Raw genomic sequence first — 21289 nt, 5'->3', positions numbered from 1 at the left:
TTCTTGTCTAAATAAAGGGCAATAGTGTGCCTACTTTTTTAATGCAAAGATAAAAGACATAAAGTTGTAGTTTGAAGTTTTGAAGTCATACTCAATAGACTGAAAGCTTTATTTAGATACAGTAAAAAGTATTAGATTAAGACTCATTTAGAAATTCTAAGTTGTAAATTTAGTCATAGCCATAAGACAGGTTTTCTAATTGTCCCCTCTAAATGGAACATTACTGAATGAGACTTTTTTGTTTACACACAAAAAATTTTGGTGAAAAAAAAAATTGAAACTTGTTTGCATTATCTCTTTAGCTACTGGCAGAAAGTAAATGGAGTGCTATTTATTCAAATTTCTCTAAATGCATAAAATAATCGGCACTATTAGAACAATTCCAAAGAGAACTGAGCTCATAATAGTGGAAATTAACAGAAACTGGAGGTACTAGGAAAAAAAGTAGGAGTGGGAGGTCTTACAAACAACATACAGCAGGGAAAAAGTCTTATTTTACAGAAAAAGATCAGACACAAAACCTGTGATCATACATTTGAGCTTCCCGTTTGGAGATAGTCGTCTAAAAGTCATATATAAGGAACTGAGACTAAGAAAGGACTGAAGTTGCTCCTATGAGGATTTCCATCAACATTTTTACCAAATGCCATAAAATTCCATACTGCCTGAACTATGTACAAAGAACAGTGAAATTTCAATGTATATTGACAATTTAGCATAATAAACATTAAAAAAAAATCTAGAAGTGCTGCAGAAAATATCTGGATAAATATGTATAGTCACTTATTGACTATTGAAGTGTTGAAAAACACTTTTTCAACTTGGCGCATTGATAATATAAGAGAAGCAAAGATCCTAAAGAGGCAGGAGAACTAAGACTACAAAATGACAGAGGTTCTGATCCATTCGAAGGTATTACCATAGCAGTAGCTGGTTTCTTTCTTTCTGCTGCAGCCGAGTCATGTAACACGCTAATAAATAATTCCTCTCCGCTTCGCTTTTCAGGATATGAGTCTATGTGATGGTAAATGATCCAGCAGTACACAAATAATTCAGAGGGTGCATACACAAGGTGCATTTTTTAACACCTGTATCCATGGAAACACATTTAAAAATAAAAGCTGTCACATTGCATGTCACAGTTGCAAGATTAAAAGTCACAACTAAAAGATTTAAACTCATTTGTTTGGATGTCATAAATGTAAAGTGATGATGACATGAAATATAACAATTATAAATTCAGAAGTCATTATGATATTTTTGAAATTCATCGTTATAAAGTAGAAAGTCAGAATTCATCAAGAAAATATCCTTATGTAAATTTAAATTTCACCACAGTAAATGGATTAAAAAAATACTAACAATAAATGAAAGTAATGGTTATGAAACAATATCATTATGAGTTTATAAGTCACCATCGTGAACAAATATGTAACTATGAAATGCAAAAATAATTATTAAAACTAAATCCTAATAAGGAGACATACTTCTAATTTAGAAGTAAAAAGAGGTAATTGTGAAGTCAAAGTTCTTGATATGAAATACCAAAAAGTAGTACAATTTGGATTAAAAGTCACATTTGACGTTTCTAGAAGTTTATGGAAACATAAAATTTTAAATAATTAGGTTATAATGAGTCATAAACATGAAACAACTCTAAATCATCATGACACAAAAATCCATAGTGTCAAATTAAAAGTGTAATCATTTTATGAAAATAAAAGAACATTTATTTTCTTTTACATAAATTATATGTAGATTTATGTTTATTATTATTATTATTATTTTTTACAAATTCTAATCTTAAAAAGTAATCTCAGCATTATTTCATTGTCTCAAAACCTTCATTAATGAAATAATTTATTTATGGTGATGGGCTTATCCTTCTTGGCCCGGTGTTCAAGTCCAGGCCTCCAGAGTTCCCATCCTGCTGCCTCCCTGCTCCACCAGACAAATGCTGTTTATTTATGCAAACTGCAGCTCTGTGTAGATTCATCAGAAACACAGTGAACAATGATACTGAAATGTGGGTGAACTCTCAGGCGTCCCATTATCTCTGAACAGATAATTAAAAGTTTTCCCAGTTGTAGAAATTTCTGATCTGTAGTTTTTCTAGTCGATGTTTAATGATAAATGGTTGATTTAGTCACATCTGGATCAACTGAATGGCTCGTTACCGGGCCCGGTCAGAGCTGATCCCGGTCTGTTGGAGTAAGGATGCATCTAAAAGTTGCAGGATGGACACTCTCGAGGACTGGACTTCAGCACCCCTGTTCTTAAACCGTTGACAACCATCATGTTGTCATGGCAACATGCTGTTAGGGATCTGAAAAACCATATTTTTCCGTCAGCCTGCAGAAGGCAGTGTCGAGTAACAGTTTGTCACATTTGACGATGACAACTGATGACGCGAAACAAAGCGGAAGGTAATTGGTCAGACCGAATGTGAGGACATTTCTTATTGGTCCATTCCTTCACCCCGCCAGTACGACATAGAATCAGCGCCATAATTAAACGGCGCTTGTCTTTAGATGTCAGTGGAATTTTGTTTTTATGTATTTTAAAACAAGCTCTAACAAACAAAGATGAAAACAGTTTTTGAGGAAATCGTCTTCTACGTCCATTAGTCATCTAAAGGAGTGGAGTTTTGCCCGGTAAGTGGAGCTCAGACGGAGCCGATGCGGCCGGAGCGGGAGGTTAGCAGCGGGCGTTAGCTGCGGGGACCCCGGTGTTACCGTCCTTCATCCACCGCTCACTGCTTCACTTCACCGGCCTCAGCAAGCATGAGCTACCCGGTGAACCTCCAGGCCCTGCCCGGGAAAGTTCTTCAGGAGGTTTTCACTCCAGAAAACATGAGAAGAAAGTGAGTTTGTTGTTATGATGTTTACCTGTTAAGGTGATTTAACTGTCATGGCTTCCACAAACAGCCGAGCAGCGCTGAGAGGTTTAATGGCGTCAATGTTTACAAATACTTCATCCAAAACAAGATGTCAGCCATTTCCTCCAGTTCTGTTCATTATTGCTATAACCAGATTAATATAAAATATTTAACATACGAGTGTGTTAAGGGTGGATTAGAGTTAGCAGCCAAATCCAGGACATTAAATGTTCTGAAAACTTTTATGAACATTAATTTGTTGCCAAGAACTGGATGCATTTAAAAGTTAAAGTAGTTAAAATGCGCTGCATTTGAGGATCACAAGCTAAATAACGTGAGTAAAAAATATGACGACAGTAATAGTTCTAAAATAAAACTGTCTTTATTTTGAGACATGAACTCATAATGTTGTGGTTATATTTAAATTTTCACTCGGAATTGTGACGTGTTAAATTCACATAATTCTGACTTTTTTTTTCCAAGGAATTTAAAATTTAAATTTTAGAATGTATTATTGTTCGTCACCAGACACAATGAGATTAAATGTAACTAATTTCATTAAGTTCTTGGTATTCTGACTTTAATTCAATAATTCTGATTTTTTTTTTCTCCTCTCAGAATTCTGAGAAAAAAAAGTAAAAATTCTGATTCTTAAAATTCTCGGAGGGAAGAATCGGAATTATGACTCAAAATTCATACTTTTTAAATTCTTGTAATTCTGACTTTATTTCTCAGAATTTTGAGAAGAGTCAGAAATGTAACTTTTTAATCATATTATTGTAACTACAATCTCAGAAATATGACTTTTTTCCCAGAAGTCTGACTTTTTCCTGTTTCCAACCAGCAGGCACTCCGTTGGCTCCCTCGCTCAACTGGAGTTTCCTAAATCCCGCTTGGCTCTGTGGGACAGCAGCGCAGCGGGAGAGAAGCTCCGCCTCCAGCTCTGCTCCCACAGGTAAACGCTAACCTGTTGCTAAGGCCACGCTAGCTCAGATTTGATTGGAGTTTAATTATGGAAACTCGTTTTAAAATCAACTAAATAAACAAACTGACTGCAATTATCTGCCTATAGTCGTTATTTCAGGTTAAAACATTTCACCTAATCTTATTTATAATAAGAATGGTGGTTCTGTTCTGGTTAGTGGTGCAGTGATTAAATCGGGTCGTTACCTCACAACAAAACCGAGATCTCTGACCTCTGACCTTGGCCTCCTCCTTGGTTTCCTGCAGGAAACCTCAGCTTGTCCTCCTGGAGAAAGCTCTGCGCCTGGCGCAGCGCCATGCCCGCCATAGCAACAAGCCCCGCCTCCACTGTTTCCTCCTGGGGTCGCTCTCTGTGAATGAAGGTGAGAGTCGGTTCCCATCCTGATCGATCGGTGCGCTAATGATCCGCTAAAAAAATGAGCTATTGGGTTGCTAACGAGCGCTAATGGTCCGTTATCAACCTGTTAATGATTAGCTAGTGATCTGCTCCATGTCCTGACCTCTGCTGCGACCCTCAGATGAGGATGGGGTCACTGTGACCTTGGACCGCTTCGATCCGGGTCGGGACCAGGCCGGAACCGCGGCGCCATCTGCTCTGCTTCCTGGAGACGTTCTGGTCCCCTGCGTGGTTGTCCAGTCTGAGACGCCGCAGGACGCCGTTGTCCAATCGGAGGCTGAGCTTCACCACTGCTTCAAGGTGATTGGTTGATTTCCAGGGTTTGTACAGGTGCTGGAATTTCATTTTGGTGTTTTCAAGGTTTGGAAAGTTCTTGAATTCTACATAAAGTCCTCCAAACGTGCTTGGAATTCAAACTGCACAGTTTATAATAAAGTGAAATCAAACGTTTGATTAAAGGACAAAATCTGGAAAACTTAGCAAACCAGGTTTTTAAATGAAAATATATATTTTATCACTTTCTGAAGGTAAATCAGACTAAACCTGTTTTGTTTTAGGTTAGTTAGAATTAGTCAGCCAGTTTTCTCCATTTGCTAAACGGCAGAAAACTTTGTGAAAAATAATTGGAGACTTTTTTTGTAACGTTCTTTGCATATTTGTGTCTAAGCATTTAATTTGAGCTGGAAAGTCATTTACAAATCTTAACGTGATTATTTTTATGTAATGAATACTTATTCCTAATGGCTTATTGACTTATTGATTGTCGTTTACTTTATATGTTAGTTGTTGAAATTGATTATTATTATTATAATGTTTTGGTAGTGGGGGAGCTGTGCGAGTGTTAAACATTTCAAAACATAAATTTTTGTCATATTCTACATTTTAGAATGACGTCATGTGACAGTGAATTAAAACTGTCATTTTTAGTTAATTTGTATTGTTTTTATCTCTAAAGTTGGTAGAAAGTTTAAAAATGTACCTTGAAAGTTTTTTAATTTTTCTGTGTTTAAACCATTTTTTATTTTATTTATCTTTTGAAGCTTTATCCTCCAGATGTTGGCCGTTGAGCTGATCGTTTCTGTTGTTTCAGGCGCTGCAGCAGTTGGTGAGCAGCAGACAGACTCTGGATCTGTCCCAGCTGCTGAAGGTCAAAGTTCACGTTGTCTGCCAGCAGCAGGCCGACGCCGCCATGTTCAACCTCAGCTGGTCGGCCGTCTGTCCTGCCGTCCCTCTGGACGTCCAGCCGGTCCGTGCCGTCCCCATCATCCCCACCGCCCTGCTGAGGGCACTGACAAGCGTCGGCCGACCGGCGCCCCCCGCTGGTCGGCAGCGAGGGTGAGAGACAGCTTTAGTCTGACCCACAGCTGGGAGATTAATCAATTTTCAATTACTAACAATTGGAAAATCAGATTTATTTATTTTTTTTACCAGTGAACGTTTTGGGTTTCCATTGTTCCCAGTAAACCTGTTTTCATTTTGAAACTGCCATTCTCTGATGGCGTCACTTCCTGCTGATGTTTGTGTTGCTGGCAGGTTTCTGACCATGGATCAGAGCAGGAAGCTGGTTCTGCTGCTGGAGTCGGACCCCAAAGCTTCCAACCTGCCGCTCGTCGGCCTGTAGGTTTACAAATGTTTTCAAATCCACAGAAACGGATGGTGAAAACCCGTTTACTGACGTTTCCGTCTTCCTTCCATTAGCTGGCTGAGCGGCGTCATACATGCCTACAACCCCCAGGTTTGGGCCTGGAGCCTCAGGTTCATGTTTGGCTCCGCCCTGCAGGACAGGTGAGGGTTCTGGTTCTGGTTCTGGTTGTGGAAGGTGAGACAAAAAAATCAATCCACAAAAGAATCCTGATTCTTTTTTACTGCGATTCAGAACCGAACGGATGGACAATAAATCAATAATTATATATCAATAGATAACAGAGTTGATGGAATATTCACTGAACTCTGATCCAGAACCGTGTGGCATTCTGGGAGATGTAGGCAGAGGAAACCTCTCAATGCTAGCTTAGCTAAGTTGGTGGAATCAACTCACTCTCTCTCTGGTTGCCTAGCAACAGCCTGCTGAGTAACTGCCAGCAGCAGTTTGAAGTTTCCCCTCCACGCCTCAAAACTGCTTAAAGATAAAAAAACAAAGGAACGGAAACTGGATCAAACACGAAATATCACACCACCAGGTTGACTATTTTAGATATTTAAAACCAAAAATTTATCAATAATTATTGACATTAACTGATGTTGACAGCCCTAATAATTACAAAATCAGTTCAGCCTAATAATCTGAAATTTAAATGCGTTAATAACACAGATTAATCAAAGTGCCTACTTTGACCTAGAAGCCTCTCTCTCTCCAGGGCGGCGTAATAAAGGGGTGGGACACTCAGAAACTAAAATCAAATAAAATCCATCTCCTCTGTCAGCTGTTCCTGAACCGACTCTGTTGTTTGTGCCTGAAGATAATTTGATGTGTTAAAAGTTTCCGGGCCGTAGTTCTGATGATCTCGTCTCCGCTGCGTTTCAGGGTTCTGTCTGAGGTCGGCTGCTTCCTCCTGGTCGTGTTTGGCTCCGCCCACAGAACCCCTCAGTTCTTCCAGTGCCGAGATTCCCGACCGGGACCTGGAGCCCAGCTGGACTTCCAGCTGATGACGGCCTCCCAGGCCGCCACCCTCTATCAGGTAACCACCGGCTCTGGTTTCTGGGCCTGACGGGTCGAGGTGCTGGGTAACAATGTGTCCGGCCAGCAGGTGGCGCCGGTGGACGGCGGAGTGCTGCGGTGCGAGTTGGGCCCGGAGGATCGCAGCAGGCAGGGCGAAGCATTCAGAGCGGCTCACAGCGCCTTCAGCAGGTCAGAACTCACCCAGTTCTTCTAGTCAGACCAAGAAGAAGAGCGTGGCGCTGATGTTCGGTTCTGTTGCCAGGGCGACGCCTCCAGCTGCCGGTCCGTCCGTCAGCGATCAGGACTCTGGAGTCGAGGATGAGGACTTTTCTCCCCGACCGTCTCCGAGCCCCCACCCTCCAGCAGCTCAGGTGGATTCAGTCCCTCCAACCTGAAGCCACTGAATATCCGTCCTGTGTTTTGGCATCTCAGTACAGAGAAAACTGAATGTTGTTTTTATTGTGATTAAATAAAAGTCCCTTCACCCAACTGGATAAACGCAGCTATTACAGCTGCAGACACCATTAAAGCAACACGATGCACCAAAGTCAGCAGAGATTCCTCAGGTTTATTTTATAACAAATAAATGATGAACAACATTTAAAGGGACCAATATGCAAAATTCACATTTTGTTTCTTTGTTTTTCTATTTGTGTTTCTTGTGCTTCTAAAAAAGCCCCATTGCTTAAAAAAACACACAAGTCAATGTTTTCCGGTGTCATGAAATTGAGCTGAAAGGTTGTTTGTGTTGCTAGGCAACACTCTCACTTCCTGTAACGACTCCGCCGTTCGTTTCGGTTCCAGGCTTGCCGCGTCCAGCCGTCCGTTCCTGAACTCTCCCTGCTGATCGACTGCAGTTTCTCTTCCAATTACAGTGGGGGGCGGCACTCTGGCCCCGCCCACAGGCTGCCTCCAGCCAATAGGAAGCTGGCTTCCCCCTCTGCCTCTTCATCAGTGCCACAGCCTCTTCCTCACCTCCACAGCACACCGAACTCCAACCTGCAGCAGCCCTGCGCCTGCTGCTCCGCCCACAACTGTACCTCCATCTTCCCCTCGCCAGCGCTCCTCCCTGCTGCCGTTGCTCCTCACATCCAGCATTCTGCTCCTCTTCCTCCCTCTTCCTCTCCGAAAGCATCTTCACCCCTCGCCTCCTCACAGCACTACACCCCCAAACATCCGCCCACTCCTCCTCTTCCTCCTTCCTCCTCTCATCAGCAAACTACTCCTCTTCCTCTTTTCTGCTCCCATAAACAGACTCCTCCTCTTCCTCCCATCGGCCATCCGTCCACCCCTCCTCTTCCTCCCTCTCCTCTTCCTCCCATCGGCCATCCGTCCACCCCTCCTCTTCCTCCCTGCAGCCATGCTCCTCCTCCCCCCCTGTGGCACGCAGACCCCCCCTCCCTCGCTCGCCCCCCCTGTGGGAATCCCTGCTGTGAGAAAGTGGGCGGAGTCCTGACCTCTGACACCTACCAGTTGCTGCTGCATCAGGACCAACAGCTGCGCCTCCTGCAGGCTCAGGTAAGAACTGCAGCTCGGCTCTCGTCTCCTTGGCTGCGGCAGCATCATGCTGAGGGTCTGGAGAGGAGGAAGCCATCTTAGAAACTCAACAGCTTGATGGGTTTTCCACAGAACACAGATCCAAAGCATTCAGAATATTCCTCGTTTTATTTTTTGGTGTAGGAGTTTTTATTAAATTGCTACTTTAATGCAGCGACTTTCTCGTATAACAACTTTATTCTGATGTTATGTTATTTTCATGTTACGACTTTATTCTCACGGTGTTTTACTTTTTCTAGATGTAATCTAACTTTGCTAGTAAGGCTAAATCTTTATTTTACTGTATTACCACTTTTTTCTCTCTATATTAGGACTTTACTGTGGCTCTTTACTTTTTTCTTCTTTATTGTATAAAAACGGCTTTGCTCTGTTCTCCGGATCAGGTTGAAGCTAGTAGAGGTGAGATGCTCTGTTGTCATGGTGACAGGTTGTGATGCAGCAGAATCGGATCAGAACATGCAGTGTCAGATCCCAGATGTTCTGGTTGTCTCCTGCAGGTCCAGATGCTGCTGGAGGCCCAGGGGAAGCTGCAGTCGTCCGGCCCGCAGCTCCAAACGCCGACGCCCAGGAGCACCGCCAGCATCGCCGTGGAAACGGGTGAGCCTGCCTCCTCCCAGCAGCTCTCACCTTCACACATTTCCTCCTCTAACGCCGCTGCTGTTTGCAGGCGCCAGTTTGTTCTGGGGTCAAAGTCCCGACTGGCCGCTCCTGCAGGAGGAACCGGAACCCAAACCCGACCCCAGAACCCCGCCCTCATCCTCCTCCAGTGCCTCCGCCTCGTCACATGACCTGTCGCTGCACAAGCCAGAGGAAGGAGCGAGCTGCTCTCCATCCGACCCCCACAGGTAGACGGCAGGATCCCACTGGGATGGACTGGTATCAGTTGGCTTTATACTGGGCAGGTGACCAGAATTGTCCAGTTAAGTCTCTGCTCTTAAAGCTGCAGTACGTAACTTTTATAACTTTTTTTTTTTTTGCATTATTATGAGAGATGATCTGTGAAAAAAATCCAGCTTGTCTGTCTTCTCCCAGTGCTAACTAGAAACAACCAATCAGAGCCAGGAGGCGGGACTTAGCGCTGTCAATCACCCTCTGCACAGCCTGTCATGAATGCTAAGGCTAGTTAGCATAGCAGATAAACGACAAGTTGTTTATCTGTACATGAGATTGATTGACAGTGCTAAGACCCTCCTCGTGGCTCTGATTGGTTGGTTTGGTGCATTTCTTCAGATGGCAACAGCTCAGGGAGGATATCTCCTAACAAACTGTCACAACATGGAGACAGTTTTAATGTAAAACAAAGTTACAAACTGCAGCTTTAAGAGGTGAAGCTTTCATTCATTCAGGAAATTTGTTTCTGATTGGAAATGATACGAAAGTCCAAGGATAGGATGGCCTTTAAGGGAAAAAAAACCATTAAATATAATTTCTGATTTGCGGTTTTGGTGATTCATCACGATAAGCCGGATGTTTATGATAAGCCAGGCAGCAAAGGTATCAGTCAGGAGCAGGCTACAAACATTTCTATAATATGTATGAACAATGAATCAAAATAATCTTTAGTAAAGTTTTGGTTGGGATCAGTGTGAAGTGTGTCTGGGCTTAATAATACTGTTATGGCCAATAACTGATATTTTATCAATATCAGATATTTCTCCCAAACCTTTTAACATCGTAAAAACTCAACCACAAATATCAGCCCGGTTGTACTGATCGGACCGATACTGCTTATCTGTAACCCGTGTTCTGTTGGTTCTGTCCAGCACCAGCGGCCTGCAGAGTCCGGTTCTGGGAGAGAGCGCCAGCATGTACGGGCCTCCAGCAGAGCAGCAGAGCTTCTACCAGAACCTGATGGTAACGCCACTTTTCTGATCGGATCAGAACCAAAAGGACAGAAAGCTGAGCTTTACCATGCCGGGATTACCTCATCTGTTAGGGATTAGATTAACCAGCCGAAACCAAACACACGAGGGATTATTCTGGGATTTTTTTATTTGATTTTTAAATATTTCAAGAGATTGTGTAAAAAAATAAAATACAAATTCCACTTCTATGGTTTTGTTTACTAAAACTCTGGAGTCTTAGGCTAAGTTCAGAGAACCAAAACAATAACGTTGAGAATGAAGTGGTATTAAAACGAGAGCAGTTATATTACCTGGATAATGTGAGATAATATGGCAAGTCATTGAAAAGTCATAATATTAACCAAAGTTATAATGGGAGATTAAAATCGTAATATTTCCAGATTAAAAGGAAAATTAATACAGTTGCAACAATATTAGTATAAATTCTCAATAATACGAGAATAAAGTCACTATAATTCCAGTATAAAGTAGTAACTCCTTTGTAAAAAAAAACTTACATTAAAATGAGAAATGTTGAGCTGTACTTTGTATCAGTTTTAATCTTTTAAATCAGCATCAAATTATTATCAGCAGAACTTTAAGACTGAATCTGTTCAGGAGAACCGACCACAATCGGGTCACGTTGGATCCTAATAACCATCAGACCCTTTTCCTCCTATTTGTACGTTTTTATTCTCATAATTTCACAATAAATAAATAAATATGGCAGTCTGGCCGTATTCCTCCATCCTGTTGAAACATGTTAATGTTTTTGTTGGATCAGATGGTTCTGATGGGTTCCAGCGGCCCGGTTCTGATAACTCTTCTTTCTCCTCAGACTCAGCTCAGCAGCCGCCTGCAGGAGTCGGACAGCAGACAGGAAGCAGAGGACGACTCCAACAGGAAGAGCCCGTCTGCATCCCAGCACTCCCAGTCCTCCCAACACTCCCAGTCCTCCCAACACTCCCAGTCCTCCCAGCTGCCCTCTTCCTCATCCGACAGGAAGCAGGACCAGAAGAAGAGGAGGAGTCCGGACAGCGACGCCGTGACCCGAGCGACGCTGCGGCAGCTGCAGCAGCTTGGCGTCACCGTGGATACGGAAAATCTGACAGAGTTGGACAAGAACCGAATCAGAGCGGTGGAGACGGCCAGGTACCGGTCTCACCTGGATGGCTGCCCGTTTATATGACGTCACTTCAGGATACTAGCAAAATCTCACTGTTCTAACTATTTAAAGGGGCAGTGACAAGTAAAATCCACTTTTTATCTTTCCATCATGTTTTAATGTTTTTCCCTAATCAAAATCAAACCTGGAGGGTTAGTTTGATCCTTTCATGTCTGAGAAATCCTTCAATCTTCATGGCAACCATCCATCTGTGCAAAAAAGCCTGGGTGGACTTATTCCCGCCTTCAAGGCGCAGCTCCTCCCCCACTCAGCCCCTGCAGACTAGCCACCAGCAATTAGCAAACATCTTCTGAGCTCGTTATAGGAGCTGCTACTGGTAAAAACATTAAGGGCTTCATAGAGGAGCCATGTTGGGATGACTTCCTGGAGGCGGAGCTTCAGAAAGAGCAGAAGCTTCTTAAAGAGACAAAGGTCCAATTTCAAGTCTTATTGGATATATGAAGCATTTTTACAACAACTAAAGGTAACATAGTTATTTGATTGTGCTATAAAATTCCTGTTTAAGAATTTTGGAGCACAAAATGATATCAGCATTGAGGGTAATATTCTCAGTAAAATTACAATAAGACAGTAAAGATAAAGCATAAAATATTAAAGGAAAAATGTAATCATATTTTAACATCTTTCAGTTGAAAACTGAAAAGCTTCTGTATATAAGAATGGATTATTGAAGAACAATTTATCATGATCAGAGAACAACTTTAACACCATTTACTCATCTTATTGTTCTGTAGTTTCTGAGCTCGGCGGTTATGACGACCACTTTGCTATAAAATGGCACTCAGTTCCTGGAGATCACTTGACTCCGCCCCTTTAATTCGCTCGGCCTCCTCTATCGGCCTAACGGGTCGCTGATGATGTCAACTGAGCTTATTTGATCACGCTGTGATGGTACGGAGACAACACGCTACCCGGTGTTAAAGCAGCAAGATAAATCCCATCAGTAACCATGGCAACCAGTGGCAGTTTAAAGTTGCTATATTTACAAACAATCGATACTTTTAGATGACGTTTGACCTTTGACCCGTTGTTTCTCTCCGCCAGCACGTTGGCGACCATCGACCCTGCGGCGGTCGTCTCCAGGCTGAGCGTCTCCGAGGCGATAGGCAGCGATCTGTTTGCCGGCGGCAGCGTGGACCTGAGCCTGGAGGCCAACGCCATCGCCCTGCGCTACCTCAGCCAATCACAGCTCAGCAGGCTGTCCCAGGGAGGCCACGCCCCCCTGCACGGCCACGCCCCTTCCAGCTGCGACGACTCCCTGCTGTCACCTAGCAACATGTCCCTGGCCACCAGGAAGTACATGAGGCGCTACGGCCTGATCGAGGAGGAGGAGAAGGAGGAGGAGGAGGTCAGAGGTCAGGAGGCCCGACAGCCGCTGAGCGACGCCCTCAACCTGAAGTCCCTCCCACAGAGTCAGCTGATCCGGGAGCTGCGGCCCAAAATGCAGCTGCTGGCCAGAACCGGCTCTGGCGAGGAGAAAGAGAACCGAATGGCACCGGTGGGCCGGACTGGTCCAAACGGGCCGCAGCCAGAGGGATCGGTCGGGAACATCCTGGACCTGAGCCGCCTGAGGCAGCTGCCCAAGCTGTTCTGACCCAACAGAACCAAACCTGGACTTACCTTAATACATGTGAACTTTAGATGAAGTTGGGTTCTGGTTCTTTTGGACCAGAACCCGGTCAGTTCAGCTGACTCTCTGTTTTTATTTAATTTTTTTTATTTTCTGGTTTTTATGGGAAATTTCTTCTGCACTTTTTTAATATTTATGATTTCACAAATAAAATTTGATTCAGATTTTAAATAAATTGTTTCTGGATAATTAATTACAGAAAATAAAAAGTTCAGTTTAACAGAAAAAGAATTTATCAATACAAACTGTAGATTAAATTATTACAAGACAACTTTTCATTCTTATAAACAGATAAATAATATGTCTCATATATTTAGCTCTGCTTTTAATGTAAGTTTTTCATCTTTTTATCAAATGTTTACAGGAGAGTAAAAACATAAGATCCGGTTTTAAATCCTTCCAAAAACGTTTAAAAAATTAAAATATTCTCAATATTTGAGTATCAAAACAAATTATTTTTGTTTTTTTCGGAAACGATTTTGATTTCTTTGAAAAGGTATTTTAAAGTCGGAGAGTTTCTTGTGAGGTTGTTTGGTCAAAACTTTCTTCTAACAGTTTTGTTTTATTTAAAGTGAACTAAGATATTTTCACAAAAAATTAGACAAAAATAATAATTCAAGTCAGACATGAAAAGAGCCCCATTCTGTGTTTAAACGTAAAGTAAAACAATTTTTGTAAAAAGTAAAAATTTTTCCCAAATTAAAAATTTTCTGCCCAAAGTTTCCTTTTCCGAGAATAAATAAATCACAAAGCAAATATTTGACCTGAAAAATTGCAAATATTTTTGAAATTCATTTTCAGCACATTATTTACTCAGACTTCTAACTTAATGTAATACCAAAAGCAACTTTTATTTATTTTCTAAATTTAAAAAGGAAGGTTAAAGATTTTGCAGATGGAAACAAATTCAATACAGTTGAATACAGTTTTGTTCCTGTGCGTGGGTTACCTGACCCGCTCAGGTATTGATCGGTTCCGGAGGGGTTCGTCGTCATGGTGATGGCGGCGGGTCGATGTCTCAAAGGTTGGAGTGGATTTGTCGCTGCTCTGCAGGACAGTGACCTGATTCCAGCTCAGACTGCTCTCTCCTCCTGGACTCGCTGCCGTACCTGCTCAGGTAAATTCCTCATTATTAGCTAAAATAATTCTGGTTCTGGAAAATTTGTGTTTTTGGTTTTATTAATGTTGCTGAAAGTAAAAGTTTCTTGAACTTCAGCCTTTTGGCCTCACTGATCTTTGATCAATATCTACCATTTGTTGCTGTTTTCCTCAAGTTTCTGATCAATAAGTGAAGGAAAATCTTCATCTGTGTCCGACTGAAATCTGAAAAAATAAAACTATTAGTAACGCAAACTGAACATCTGAAAAAGTGATCGAACGTTGGAGGGAGCAACTGATATCAAATGTCCTTATCGTCACTCTGCTTTAATTCAGCCGCATAGGAGGGTTTCCCAGCCTGAGTGGCCTAGTTAAAGGCTGGAATCAAGTCCAGGCTTTAACTAGGCCACTTCAAAACATTCATGTTTTTGTTTTGTATCGGTGCTGAAAGTCACAAGTTCAAGTTCACAACCTGATATTAGATCAGTTGTTTCTGCAACTGTTCAAGAAAGTTGCTGTTTCAAGGACAGTTGCTGTTTCAGGGACAGTTGCTGTTTTAGGGACAGTTGCTGTTTTAGGGACAGTTGCTGTTTCAGGGACAGTTGCTGTTTTAGGGACAGTTGCTGTTTCAGGGACAGTTGCCAGAGACAGTTTTTGCATCTTTTTTGTCTACTTCCTGCTGTCAGTCAGTTTCTAATAAGGTGATTTTTTACAGGTTGTACGTAATCGGGTCAAACTGAACCAAATTTGGTTAAATATACTTTTTCTTTTTCTTTTTCATTTAATTACATTTCCAGGTTGTATTTATTCTGGTTAACTTTGCTAAAAAGTTTTGGCGCCCTTCAGCATTTCTGAAATCTTCTGGTTTCTAAATTGGTTTGCTAATCTCTCCTCCATCCAGGATGAGGACTACTAGTTGCTGGTTGCTTCTGGCATTGTTGCCATTGCTTTCCAGTGCCCAGCTTCTGGACATCTGCAGCGCCCGACCCAAAGACCTTGCTCTGGAGCCGCACTGCGTCTATCGCAGCCCCGACCCGGACCCAGACGAGGCCGACGAACCGACCCCGGAGCCGCGGCCCGTCAACCCCAGGGTGTGGGAGCTATCGAAGGCTAACGGCCGCTTCGCCCTGGCCCTGTACAAGCAGATGGCCCTCAGCCGGACGCCCGATAGCAACATCTTCATGTCGCCCCTCAGCATCTCCACCGCCTTCGCCATGACCAAACTGGGAGCCTGCAACCAGACACTGGAGCAGATCATGAAGGTCGGAATCCTACCGCTAACTTGACAGCTAGCTGCGCTAACTCTGAAGCGCTACTCATAAACATTAGTTCTGATAATGCTAAACTGCTAAAGCACTAAGCCAACATAATATTTAGAAGAAGCTATTGCTAAAGCACTAATCGTAAGCATTAACTCCACTAGTGCTACACCAGCTTGATATTTATAGAAGCTAGTGCTAAAAAGCCAATCATAAACAGTTCATAAACGCTACAGCGCTGAACTGCTACACCAACACAATATTTAGCAGAAGCTAATAGTGAACTCTAAAGCACTACACCAACATGGTATCAATTGAAGCTAATGCTAAATCGCTAATCATTAGCTTCACTAACATTATGGCAACAGGTATTTGTCAGAAGCCAATGCTACAGGACTAACCATAAGCATTGGTTCTGCTAATGCTAAAGTATGACACCCACATGGTATTTAGCAGGAGCTAATGCTAAAAAGCTAATCATAACATTCGTTCAGCTAATGCTAAACCGTCAACATCATGGATGAAGAACATGAGGAGAGGAAACAGACCTGCTGCGTAAACACTTCAAAAATAAAAACATGTATATAAGAGCCTAACTATGTGAATAATGTTTAACAGCTAAAACCCAAAATTTCAACACGGATGTTGAACTTTACTTAACTGAAAGTTTACAAAGCAGTCAAGAAAATTAGCGCTTTAGAATTTAATTTGAAAAAATTACTAACAAAATAGCATTTTCAAAGTTAGCAAAGTGTTAAGCTAAAAAAATAATAAATCAATTTCTTTAATTAAAATAGCAAGAATGAGAGAAAAATCACATTAAGATTGTTTTTGTGTTTTTAATACAAATCCTATTTTTAAGGTTTGGTGATTTTAAGCCCAAAATGTTAAACCTCTAACATTTAAAGAAAAGTGAATAAAAGTTTAGGTGAAATCTGTTTCTTTTCCACATCCAGTCAGTAGTTAACACTGACCCGACCCGATGTTTACATCTGCAGGTGTTTCAGTTTGACACCATCAAGGAGAAAACATCAGATATGATCCACTTCTTCTTCGCCAAGCTGAACTGCCGACTGTACAGGAAGAAAGACAAAACGACGCTGCTGGTCTCCGCCAACCGGCTGTTCGGGGACAAGTCGCTCTACTTTAACGAGACGTACCAGAACATCAGCGAGACCGTGTACGGAGCCAAACTGATGCCTCTCAACTTCAAGGTGACGCCACAGATTATTAAACCGTTTCAAAGTGTCTCCAGATTAATAACTACTGGAAACGTCACAGGATGAAATGAAACATTTGAATTGGACAGGAAGTAAAGTCAGTACTTTGAATATTAAATATGTTTTTCTTTATGTCTAATGTTCTTTGATTAATATGTTAATATTCTACATTTTAATGCAATTAATCACTTTTTAAACACAGGTTGTTAAGTCTAATTAATTAATTGTGTTTTTACTGGAAGCAACGTTTTCAATTTAAAAACCATGTCATTGTAGATATCATACCATAAAGACATATCTACGATGCCGTATTAAGGCAAATGTGGACAGAAAAACAACAAGAAAGGAGGATTAGATTTCTGAAAAAAAATCTCACATTTTCTAGAAAAAACTTGGAAATTTTCTGAGTTTCAAAAATCTAAAATATTTGACTTTTCAAAATTAAAAATTTTAAATATTAATCTCAAAATGTAACTTTGACTTAAACAAGTTGCCTGTATTTTTATAATGGTTTTCAATTAAAATACAATTAATCAATTAATTAAGTCCCTGCAATTAACTTAATTAAACATGTTAATCGAGTCTCACCTCTGGTTAAAAACTAAAATAACAGCATATTCTGCAAAATTAGAGTAGTAGAATATATTTATGTATATGAATTATAATTCTAATTATATAAATGTAATTATTGATATTGTTAAATTATACTTACAAATTATAATTTATATATAATAAAATTAGGAATAAATAATTTCATTTATAATCTAAATTTATTTTTTAAGAATCCCATTTTTAAAAAAAGCTCTATTTAATTTTGCTGAGAATATTACCCTCTATGCAGATGATATTGTTTTGTGCACCAAAAGTCTTGCTAGAGTTCAGATAAAGAATCTGTTGTTTTTTAAGTGAAACTGGATCCGTACCAGTAATTCCTCTGATGGCAGACAAACCCGGAGGCGGCTCGGATCACCATCAACGACTGGATCTCCAACAAGACGGAGAACAGGATCCAGGACACGCTGCCGTCCGGCGCCTTGGACTCTAACACCGTTCTGGTTCTTGTCAACACCATCTACTTCAAGGTTGGTAAAGACCTGAAGATAAGGCAATCTGCATAGAAATCTGTTTTAGGACTTCAGAGATAAAAAAGCAGGATATCATCTGCATACAAAGATAATCTGATGTTCCTGAACACTGAGCAACAGTTTTTGTTTCCCTTTCAGGGTTTGTGGAAAAACAAGTTTCCCAAAGACAGCCTGATGGCGTCAGAGTTCTTTGTGGACGACAGTCGCAACTGTGAGATCAGCATGATGTACCAGGAGACCAAGTTCAACTACAAGGACCTGCGTGAGGAGAAGGTGCAGCTGCTGGAGATGCCGTACCGAGGAGACGACATCACCATGGTGATCATCCTGCCAAACAAAGGCCATCCGCTCAGTCAGGTAGGCTTCGTTACCTCCTCCGTGTTTGTCCTTACAAAGAGAAAATTATCTGGGAGTTTTGGTTAAATCTTCAGGCTGTAAATAAATTCAGAAGTATTGCAGAGGAAAGTGAAAACATAAAAAACTGTTACTTTTGTTAGCCAGAAGTTACTGGAATTAAACTGAGGTGGAAGAGCAAGGAAACCTGGTGATGAGGTGAAGGTGGAGATTACCTGAGACGTTTGGTGAGGCATTTCTGCCAACATTAGTCATTCATCAGGCCTGTGAATATTCTTTTTTTTTTTAGCAGGAAAGCAGAGAAATTGACATTAAAGCTGCAGTTCATAACTTTTATAATTTTTTAAACATATTTGTTAAAGCTGTCACGTTGTGAGTTTTTGAGATAAATAATCTGTGGAAAGATCGATCTCCTCCACCTCCTGCCTGAACTGCTGTTTGAAGAAATTAACCAAAAACAACCAATCAGAGCCAACAGGAGAGGCGCTGTCAATCACCCTCATGAACATGCTGCTAAATGTGCCAATATCACAGAAATAACCCACCGTTACAGGAAAACCATTTATCCACCGTCATTGGTGGCTATGCTAACTGGTATTAGCACTCATAACATAAGGAGGCTGATTGGCAGCGCTAAGACCCGCCTCCTGGCTCTGATTGGTTGTTTTTAGTTGGCAAGATAATATTTTCACAGATTATTTGTGTTTTAACAAACTGTCATGACAACAAACAAGTAAACAAATGATTTTTTTTTAAAGTCTCACACTGCAGCCGTAAGCTGAACCTCCGACCAGGACGCGCTGGGATGAATGTCGGATTATTTAGTGAGTTTTTCCATTCAGGTGGAGCAGAATCTGGACCAGAACAAGCTGAAGAGCTGGCTGGACCAGATGAGAGAAACCTCCGTGTCCGTCACCGTCCCGCGCTTCCGGGTGGAGGACAGCTTCAGCCTGAAGGACAAGCTGCAGCAGATGGGGCTGACCGACCTGTTCAGCGCAGACACGGCCAGCCTGCCCGGTACCAGAACCAGAACCTGGACCAGAACCTGGGCCAGAACCTGAAACACAACTAGAACCAGAACCTGGGCCTGGGCCAGAACCTGGGCCAGAACCTGAAACACAACCAGAACCTGGACCAGAACCTGGGCCAGAACCAATCCCCATAGAAACCAGTTTATTTTTAGTTATGAGAATAAAGTCATAATACTAGCAGAATAAAAAAGCAATAATTTAATGATGTTAATAGATGAAGCGTTTCCTTATTTGTAAAACCGATACATTTATTCAGGATTTTGTTTTTCAGAGCGTTTGTGTAGAAATTTTCATAGAATTATGACTTTATTCTAACTGTATCACTTTATTTTGGCTTTGTTTTCTCATATTATTACGATTTTAAGCAACATCAGTAGATTTCAGCTCCACACTGAAATATTCATTAAATTCAGTTCCACTGAGTTTTGTTCAAATGTATTACAGACAAAAAAAACATTGATTTAAAAAAAATATATATCTCTACTAAATTAGAAAAATTTAGCAAAAACATTTTGACAGTTCTGATATTTAATTTTTTTAGTTTTAATTTAAATAGCAATACAGTTTTTTTATTTCATTTTGTGTATATTTACAATTATTTTTAATTATAAATATGTAATTTTTATAACATTTTTTGCCTTATTTTTATTTTTCTACTTAGTTATGTCATCCATCTTTTTGTAGCAGTTAATACTTTTTATTTTGCTGACGTTATGAGTTTTTGTCTTTGTTACAGTCCTTTACATGATTCGACATTAAACTCTCATGTCCAGATCAATGATAAAATCAGTCATATATTTATGAAATGATAATAATCGGGTGTTTTTCCAGGAATCCTGGAGGACGGCAGCGACTCCCTGTTCATCTCTGATGCTTACCACAAGGCCTTCCTGGAGGTCAGGAACACAAAGTTCATGTTTTCTGTTTGTTTTCACTCAAACTGCCACTGATTGGTCAAGTTGAAGTTTAATCTGATCTGCGTGGGCTTGTTGGTTTGTTGGTTTCCAGGTGAACGAGGAGGGAAGTGAAGCTGCCGCCTCCACCGCCGTGGTCGCCGTCGGACGCTCCCTGAACCTGGACCGGGAGTATTTCCTGGCCGATCATCCGTTCCTGGTGATCATCAGAGAGTCGACGCTCAACACGCTGCTGTTCGTCGGCCGCGTGGCCGACCCCTGCCAGCAATGAAACGGCCGCTGTTCATTGGCCGATGAAACGGCTCCGTTGAACGACGCCGTCCTGTAAAAATCATTCAGAGGTCAGGAGGGTTTCAGGCTTCGACGGCACCAGAAACAAACATAATCCAGTTCCAGAAGAGCTCAAATAAAACATTTGTGTATTAAACTTACTTTGAATACTTAATGTTGATTTTCAACTAGACTTGGACTAGGCCATTTTTATGGTTTGATTTCAGCTCCTCTGTCCTTGTAAATGTAAAATCCTTCTTTGTTTGAGTCTGTTGAGTAAAATCCCAATAAAACACACTGAAGTTTCTGACTGTTAAAAAAAGAAAAACGGTGCTGAATTTCTGGCCCAACATCTGGGATAGTTTATCATTTACTTTATATTTCCAGAATGGGTTTAAATCCACATTTTCTGGTATTAAATTCAGAAATACTTTATACCCAAAAGAAATTAAATGTTTTAAATCAAATATTTCTTTCCTACTTCATTCTCCTAATACTACAGCTTCATTCTGGTGATATTCTGAATATCTTCAGCACTAATATGACTTTATTCTCATATTTTTATGACTATTCTTGTATTACTTTATTCTTGTACTGTTTTCTGTTCTGTTAATTTTACCACTTCACTCTCTTAAGTCTGACTTTATTCTCCAACGTATTTTTCTCGTAATCTTTCTTTATTCCTGAATCTTCACAACTTCTATTCTGGTTTAATTACTGATTTGTTTGCTTTATTTAACCCGCTGCAACTCGTTTCATCCAAGAATCTTCAACGAGTCGATGTAAGTGGTGATGCTGTGGTCAGGAAGGAACTCCAGTAGCAGTCAGTCTTCCAGTGACTCTGAGTAGGCCTCTGACTTAAGGCAGCTGTTCAACAGTTTGAAGACCGTTAAACATGCCAACAGCTAAAATATGAAGAAAGG

The 21289-nt window shown here is 41.1% G+C and overlaps 2 protein-coding genes across 2 annotated transcripts; both read left to right on the top strand.

The window, feature by feature from the left end:
* The first annotated feature begins 2465 nt into the window (after positions 1-2465).
* On the top strand, positions 2466-13267 carry stil (STIL centriolar assembly protein). Its single transcript, XM_007569460.2, has 16 exons — positions 2466-2863; positions 3723-3833; positions 4109-4224; positions 4381-4559; positions 5350-5594; positions 5793-5876; positions 5958-6044; positions 6784-6937; positions 7007-7107; positions 7181-7289; positions 7723-8436; positions 8973-9072; positions 9143-9320; positions 10239-10329; positions 11158-11471; positions 12550-13267. The coding sequence occupies exons 1-16, from the start codon at positions 2784-2786 to the stop codon at positions 13097-13099; spliced, it is 3213 nt and encodes a 1070-aa protein (XP_007569522.1). The 5' UTR covers positions 2466-2783; the 3' UTR covers positions 13100-13267.
* On the top strand, positions 4342-20673 carry serpinc1 (serpin peptidase inhibitor, clade C (antithrombin), member 1). Its single transcript, XM_007569445.2, has 9 exons — positions 4342-4354; positions 14194-14252; positions 15135-15495; positions 16491-16706; positions 17657-17794; positions 17936-18154; positions 18994-19168; positions 20014-20078; positions 20191-20673. Exons 3-9 carry the CDS (start codon positions 15136-15138, stop codon positions 20365-20367), a joined length of 1350 nt encoding a protein of 449 aa, XP_007569507.1. The 5' UTR covers positions 4342-4354; positions 14194-14252; position 15135; the 3' UTR covers positions 20368-20673.
* Positions 20674-21289: the final 616 nt, after the last annotated feature.

The sequence above is a fragment of the Poecilia formosa genome, unplaced genomic scaffold (genome assembly GCF_000485575.1).
Source record: "Poecilia formosa unplaced genomic scaffold, Poecilia_formosa-5.1.2 Scaffold240, whole genome shotgun sequence".
NCBI classification, from domain to species: domain Eukaryota; kingdom Metazoa; phylum Chordata; class Actinopteri; order Cyprinodontiformes; family Poeciliidae; genus Poecilia; species Poecilia formosa.
Note: the sequence above shows the minus strand (reverse complement) of the source record. Positions and strands in the feature narration are given on the sequence as shown.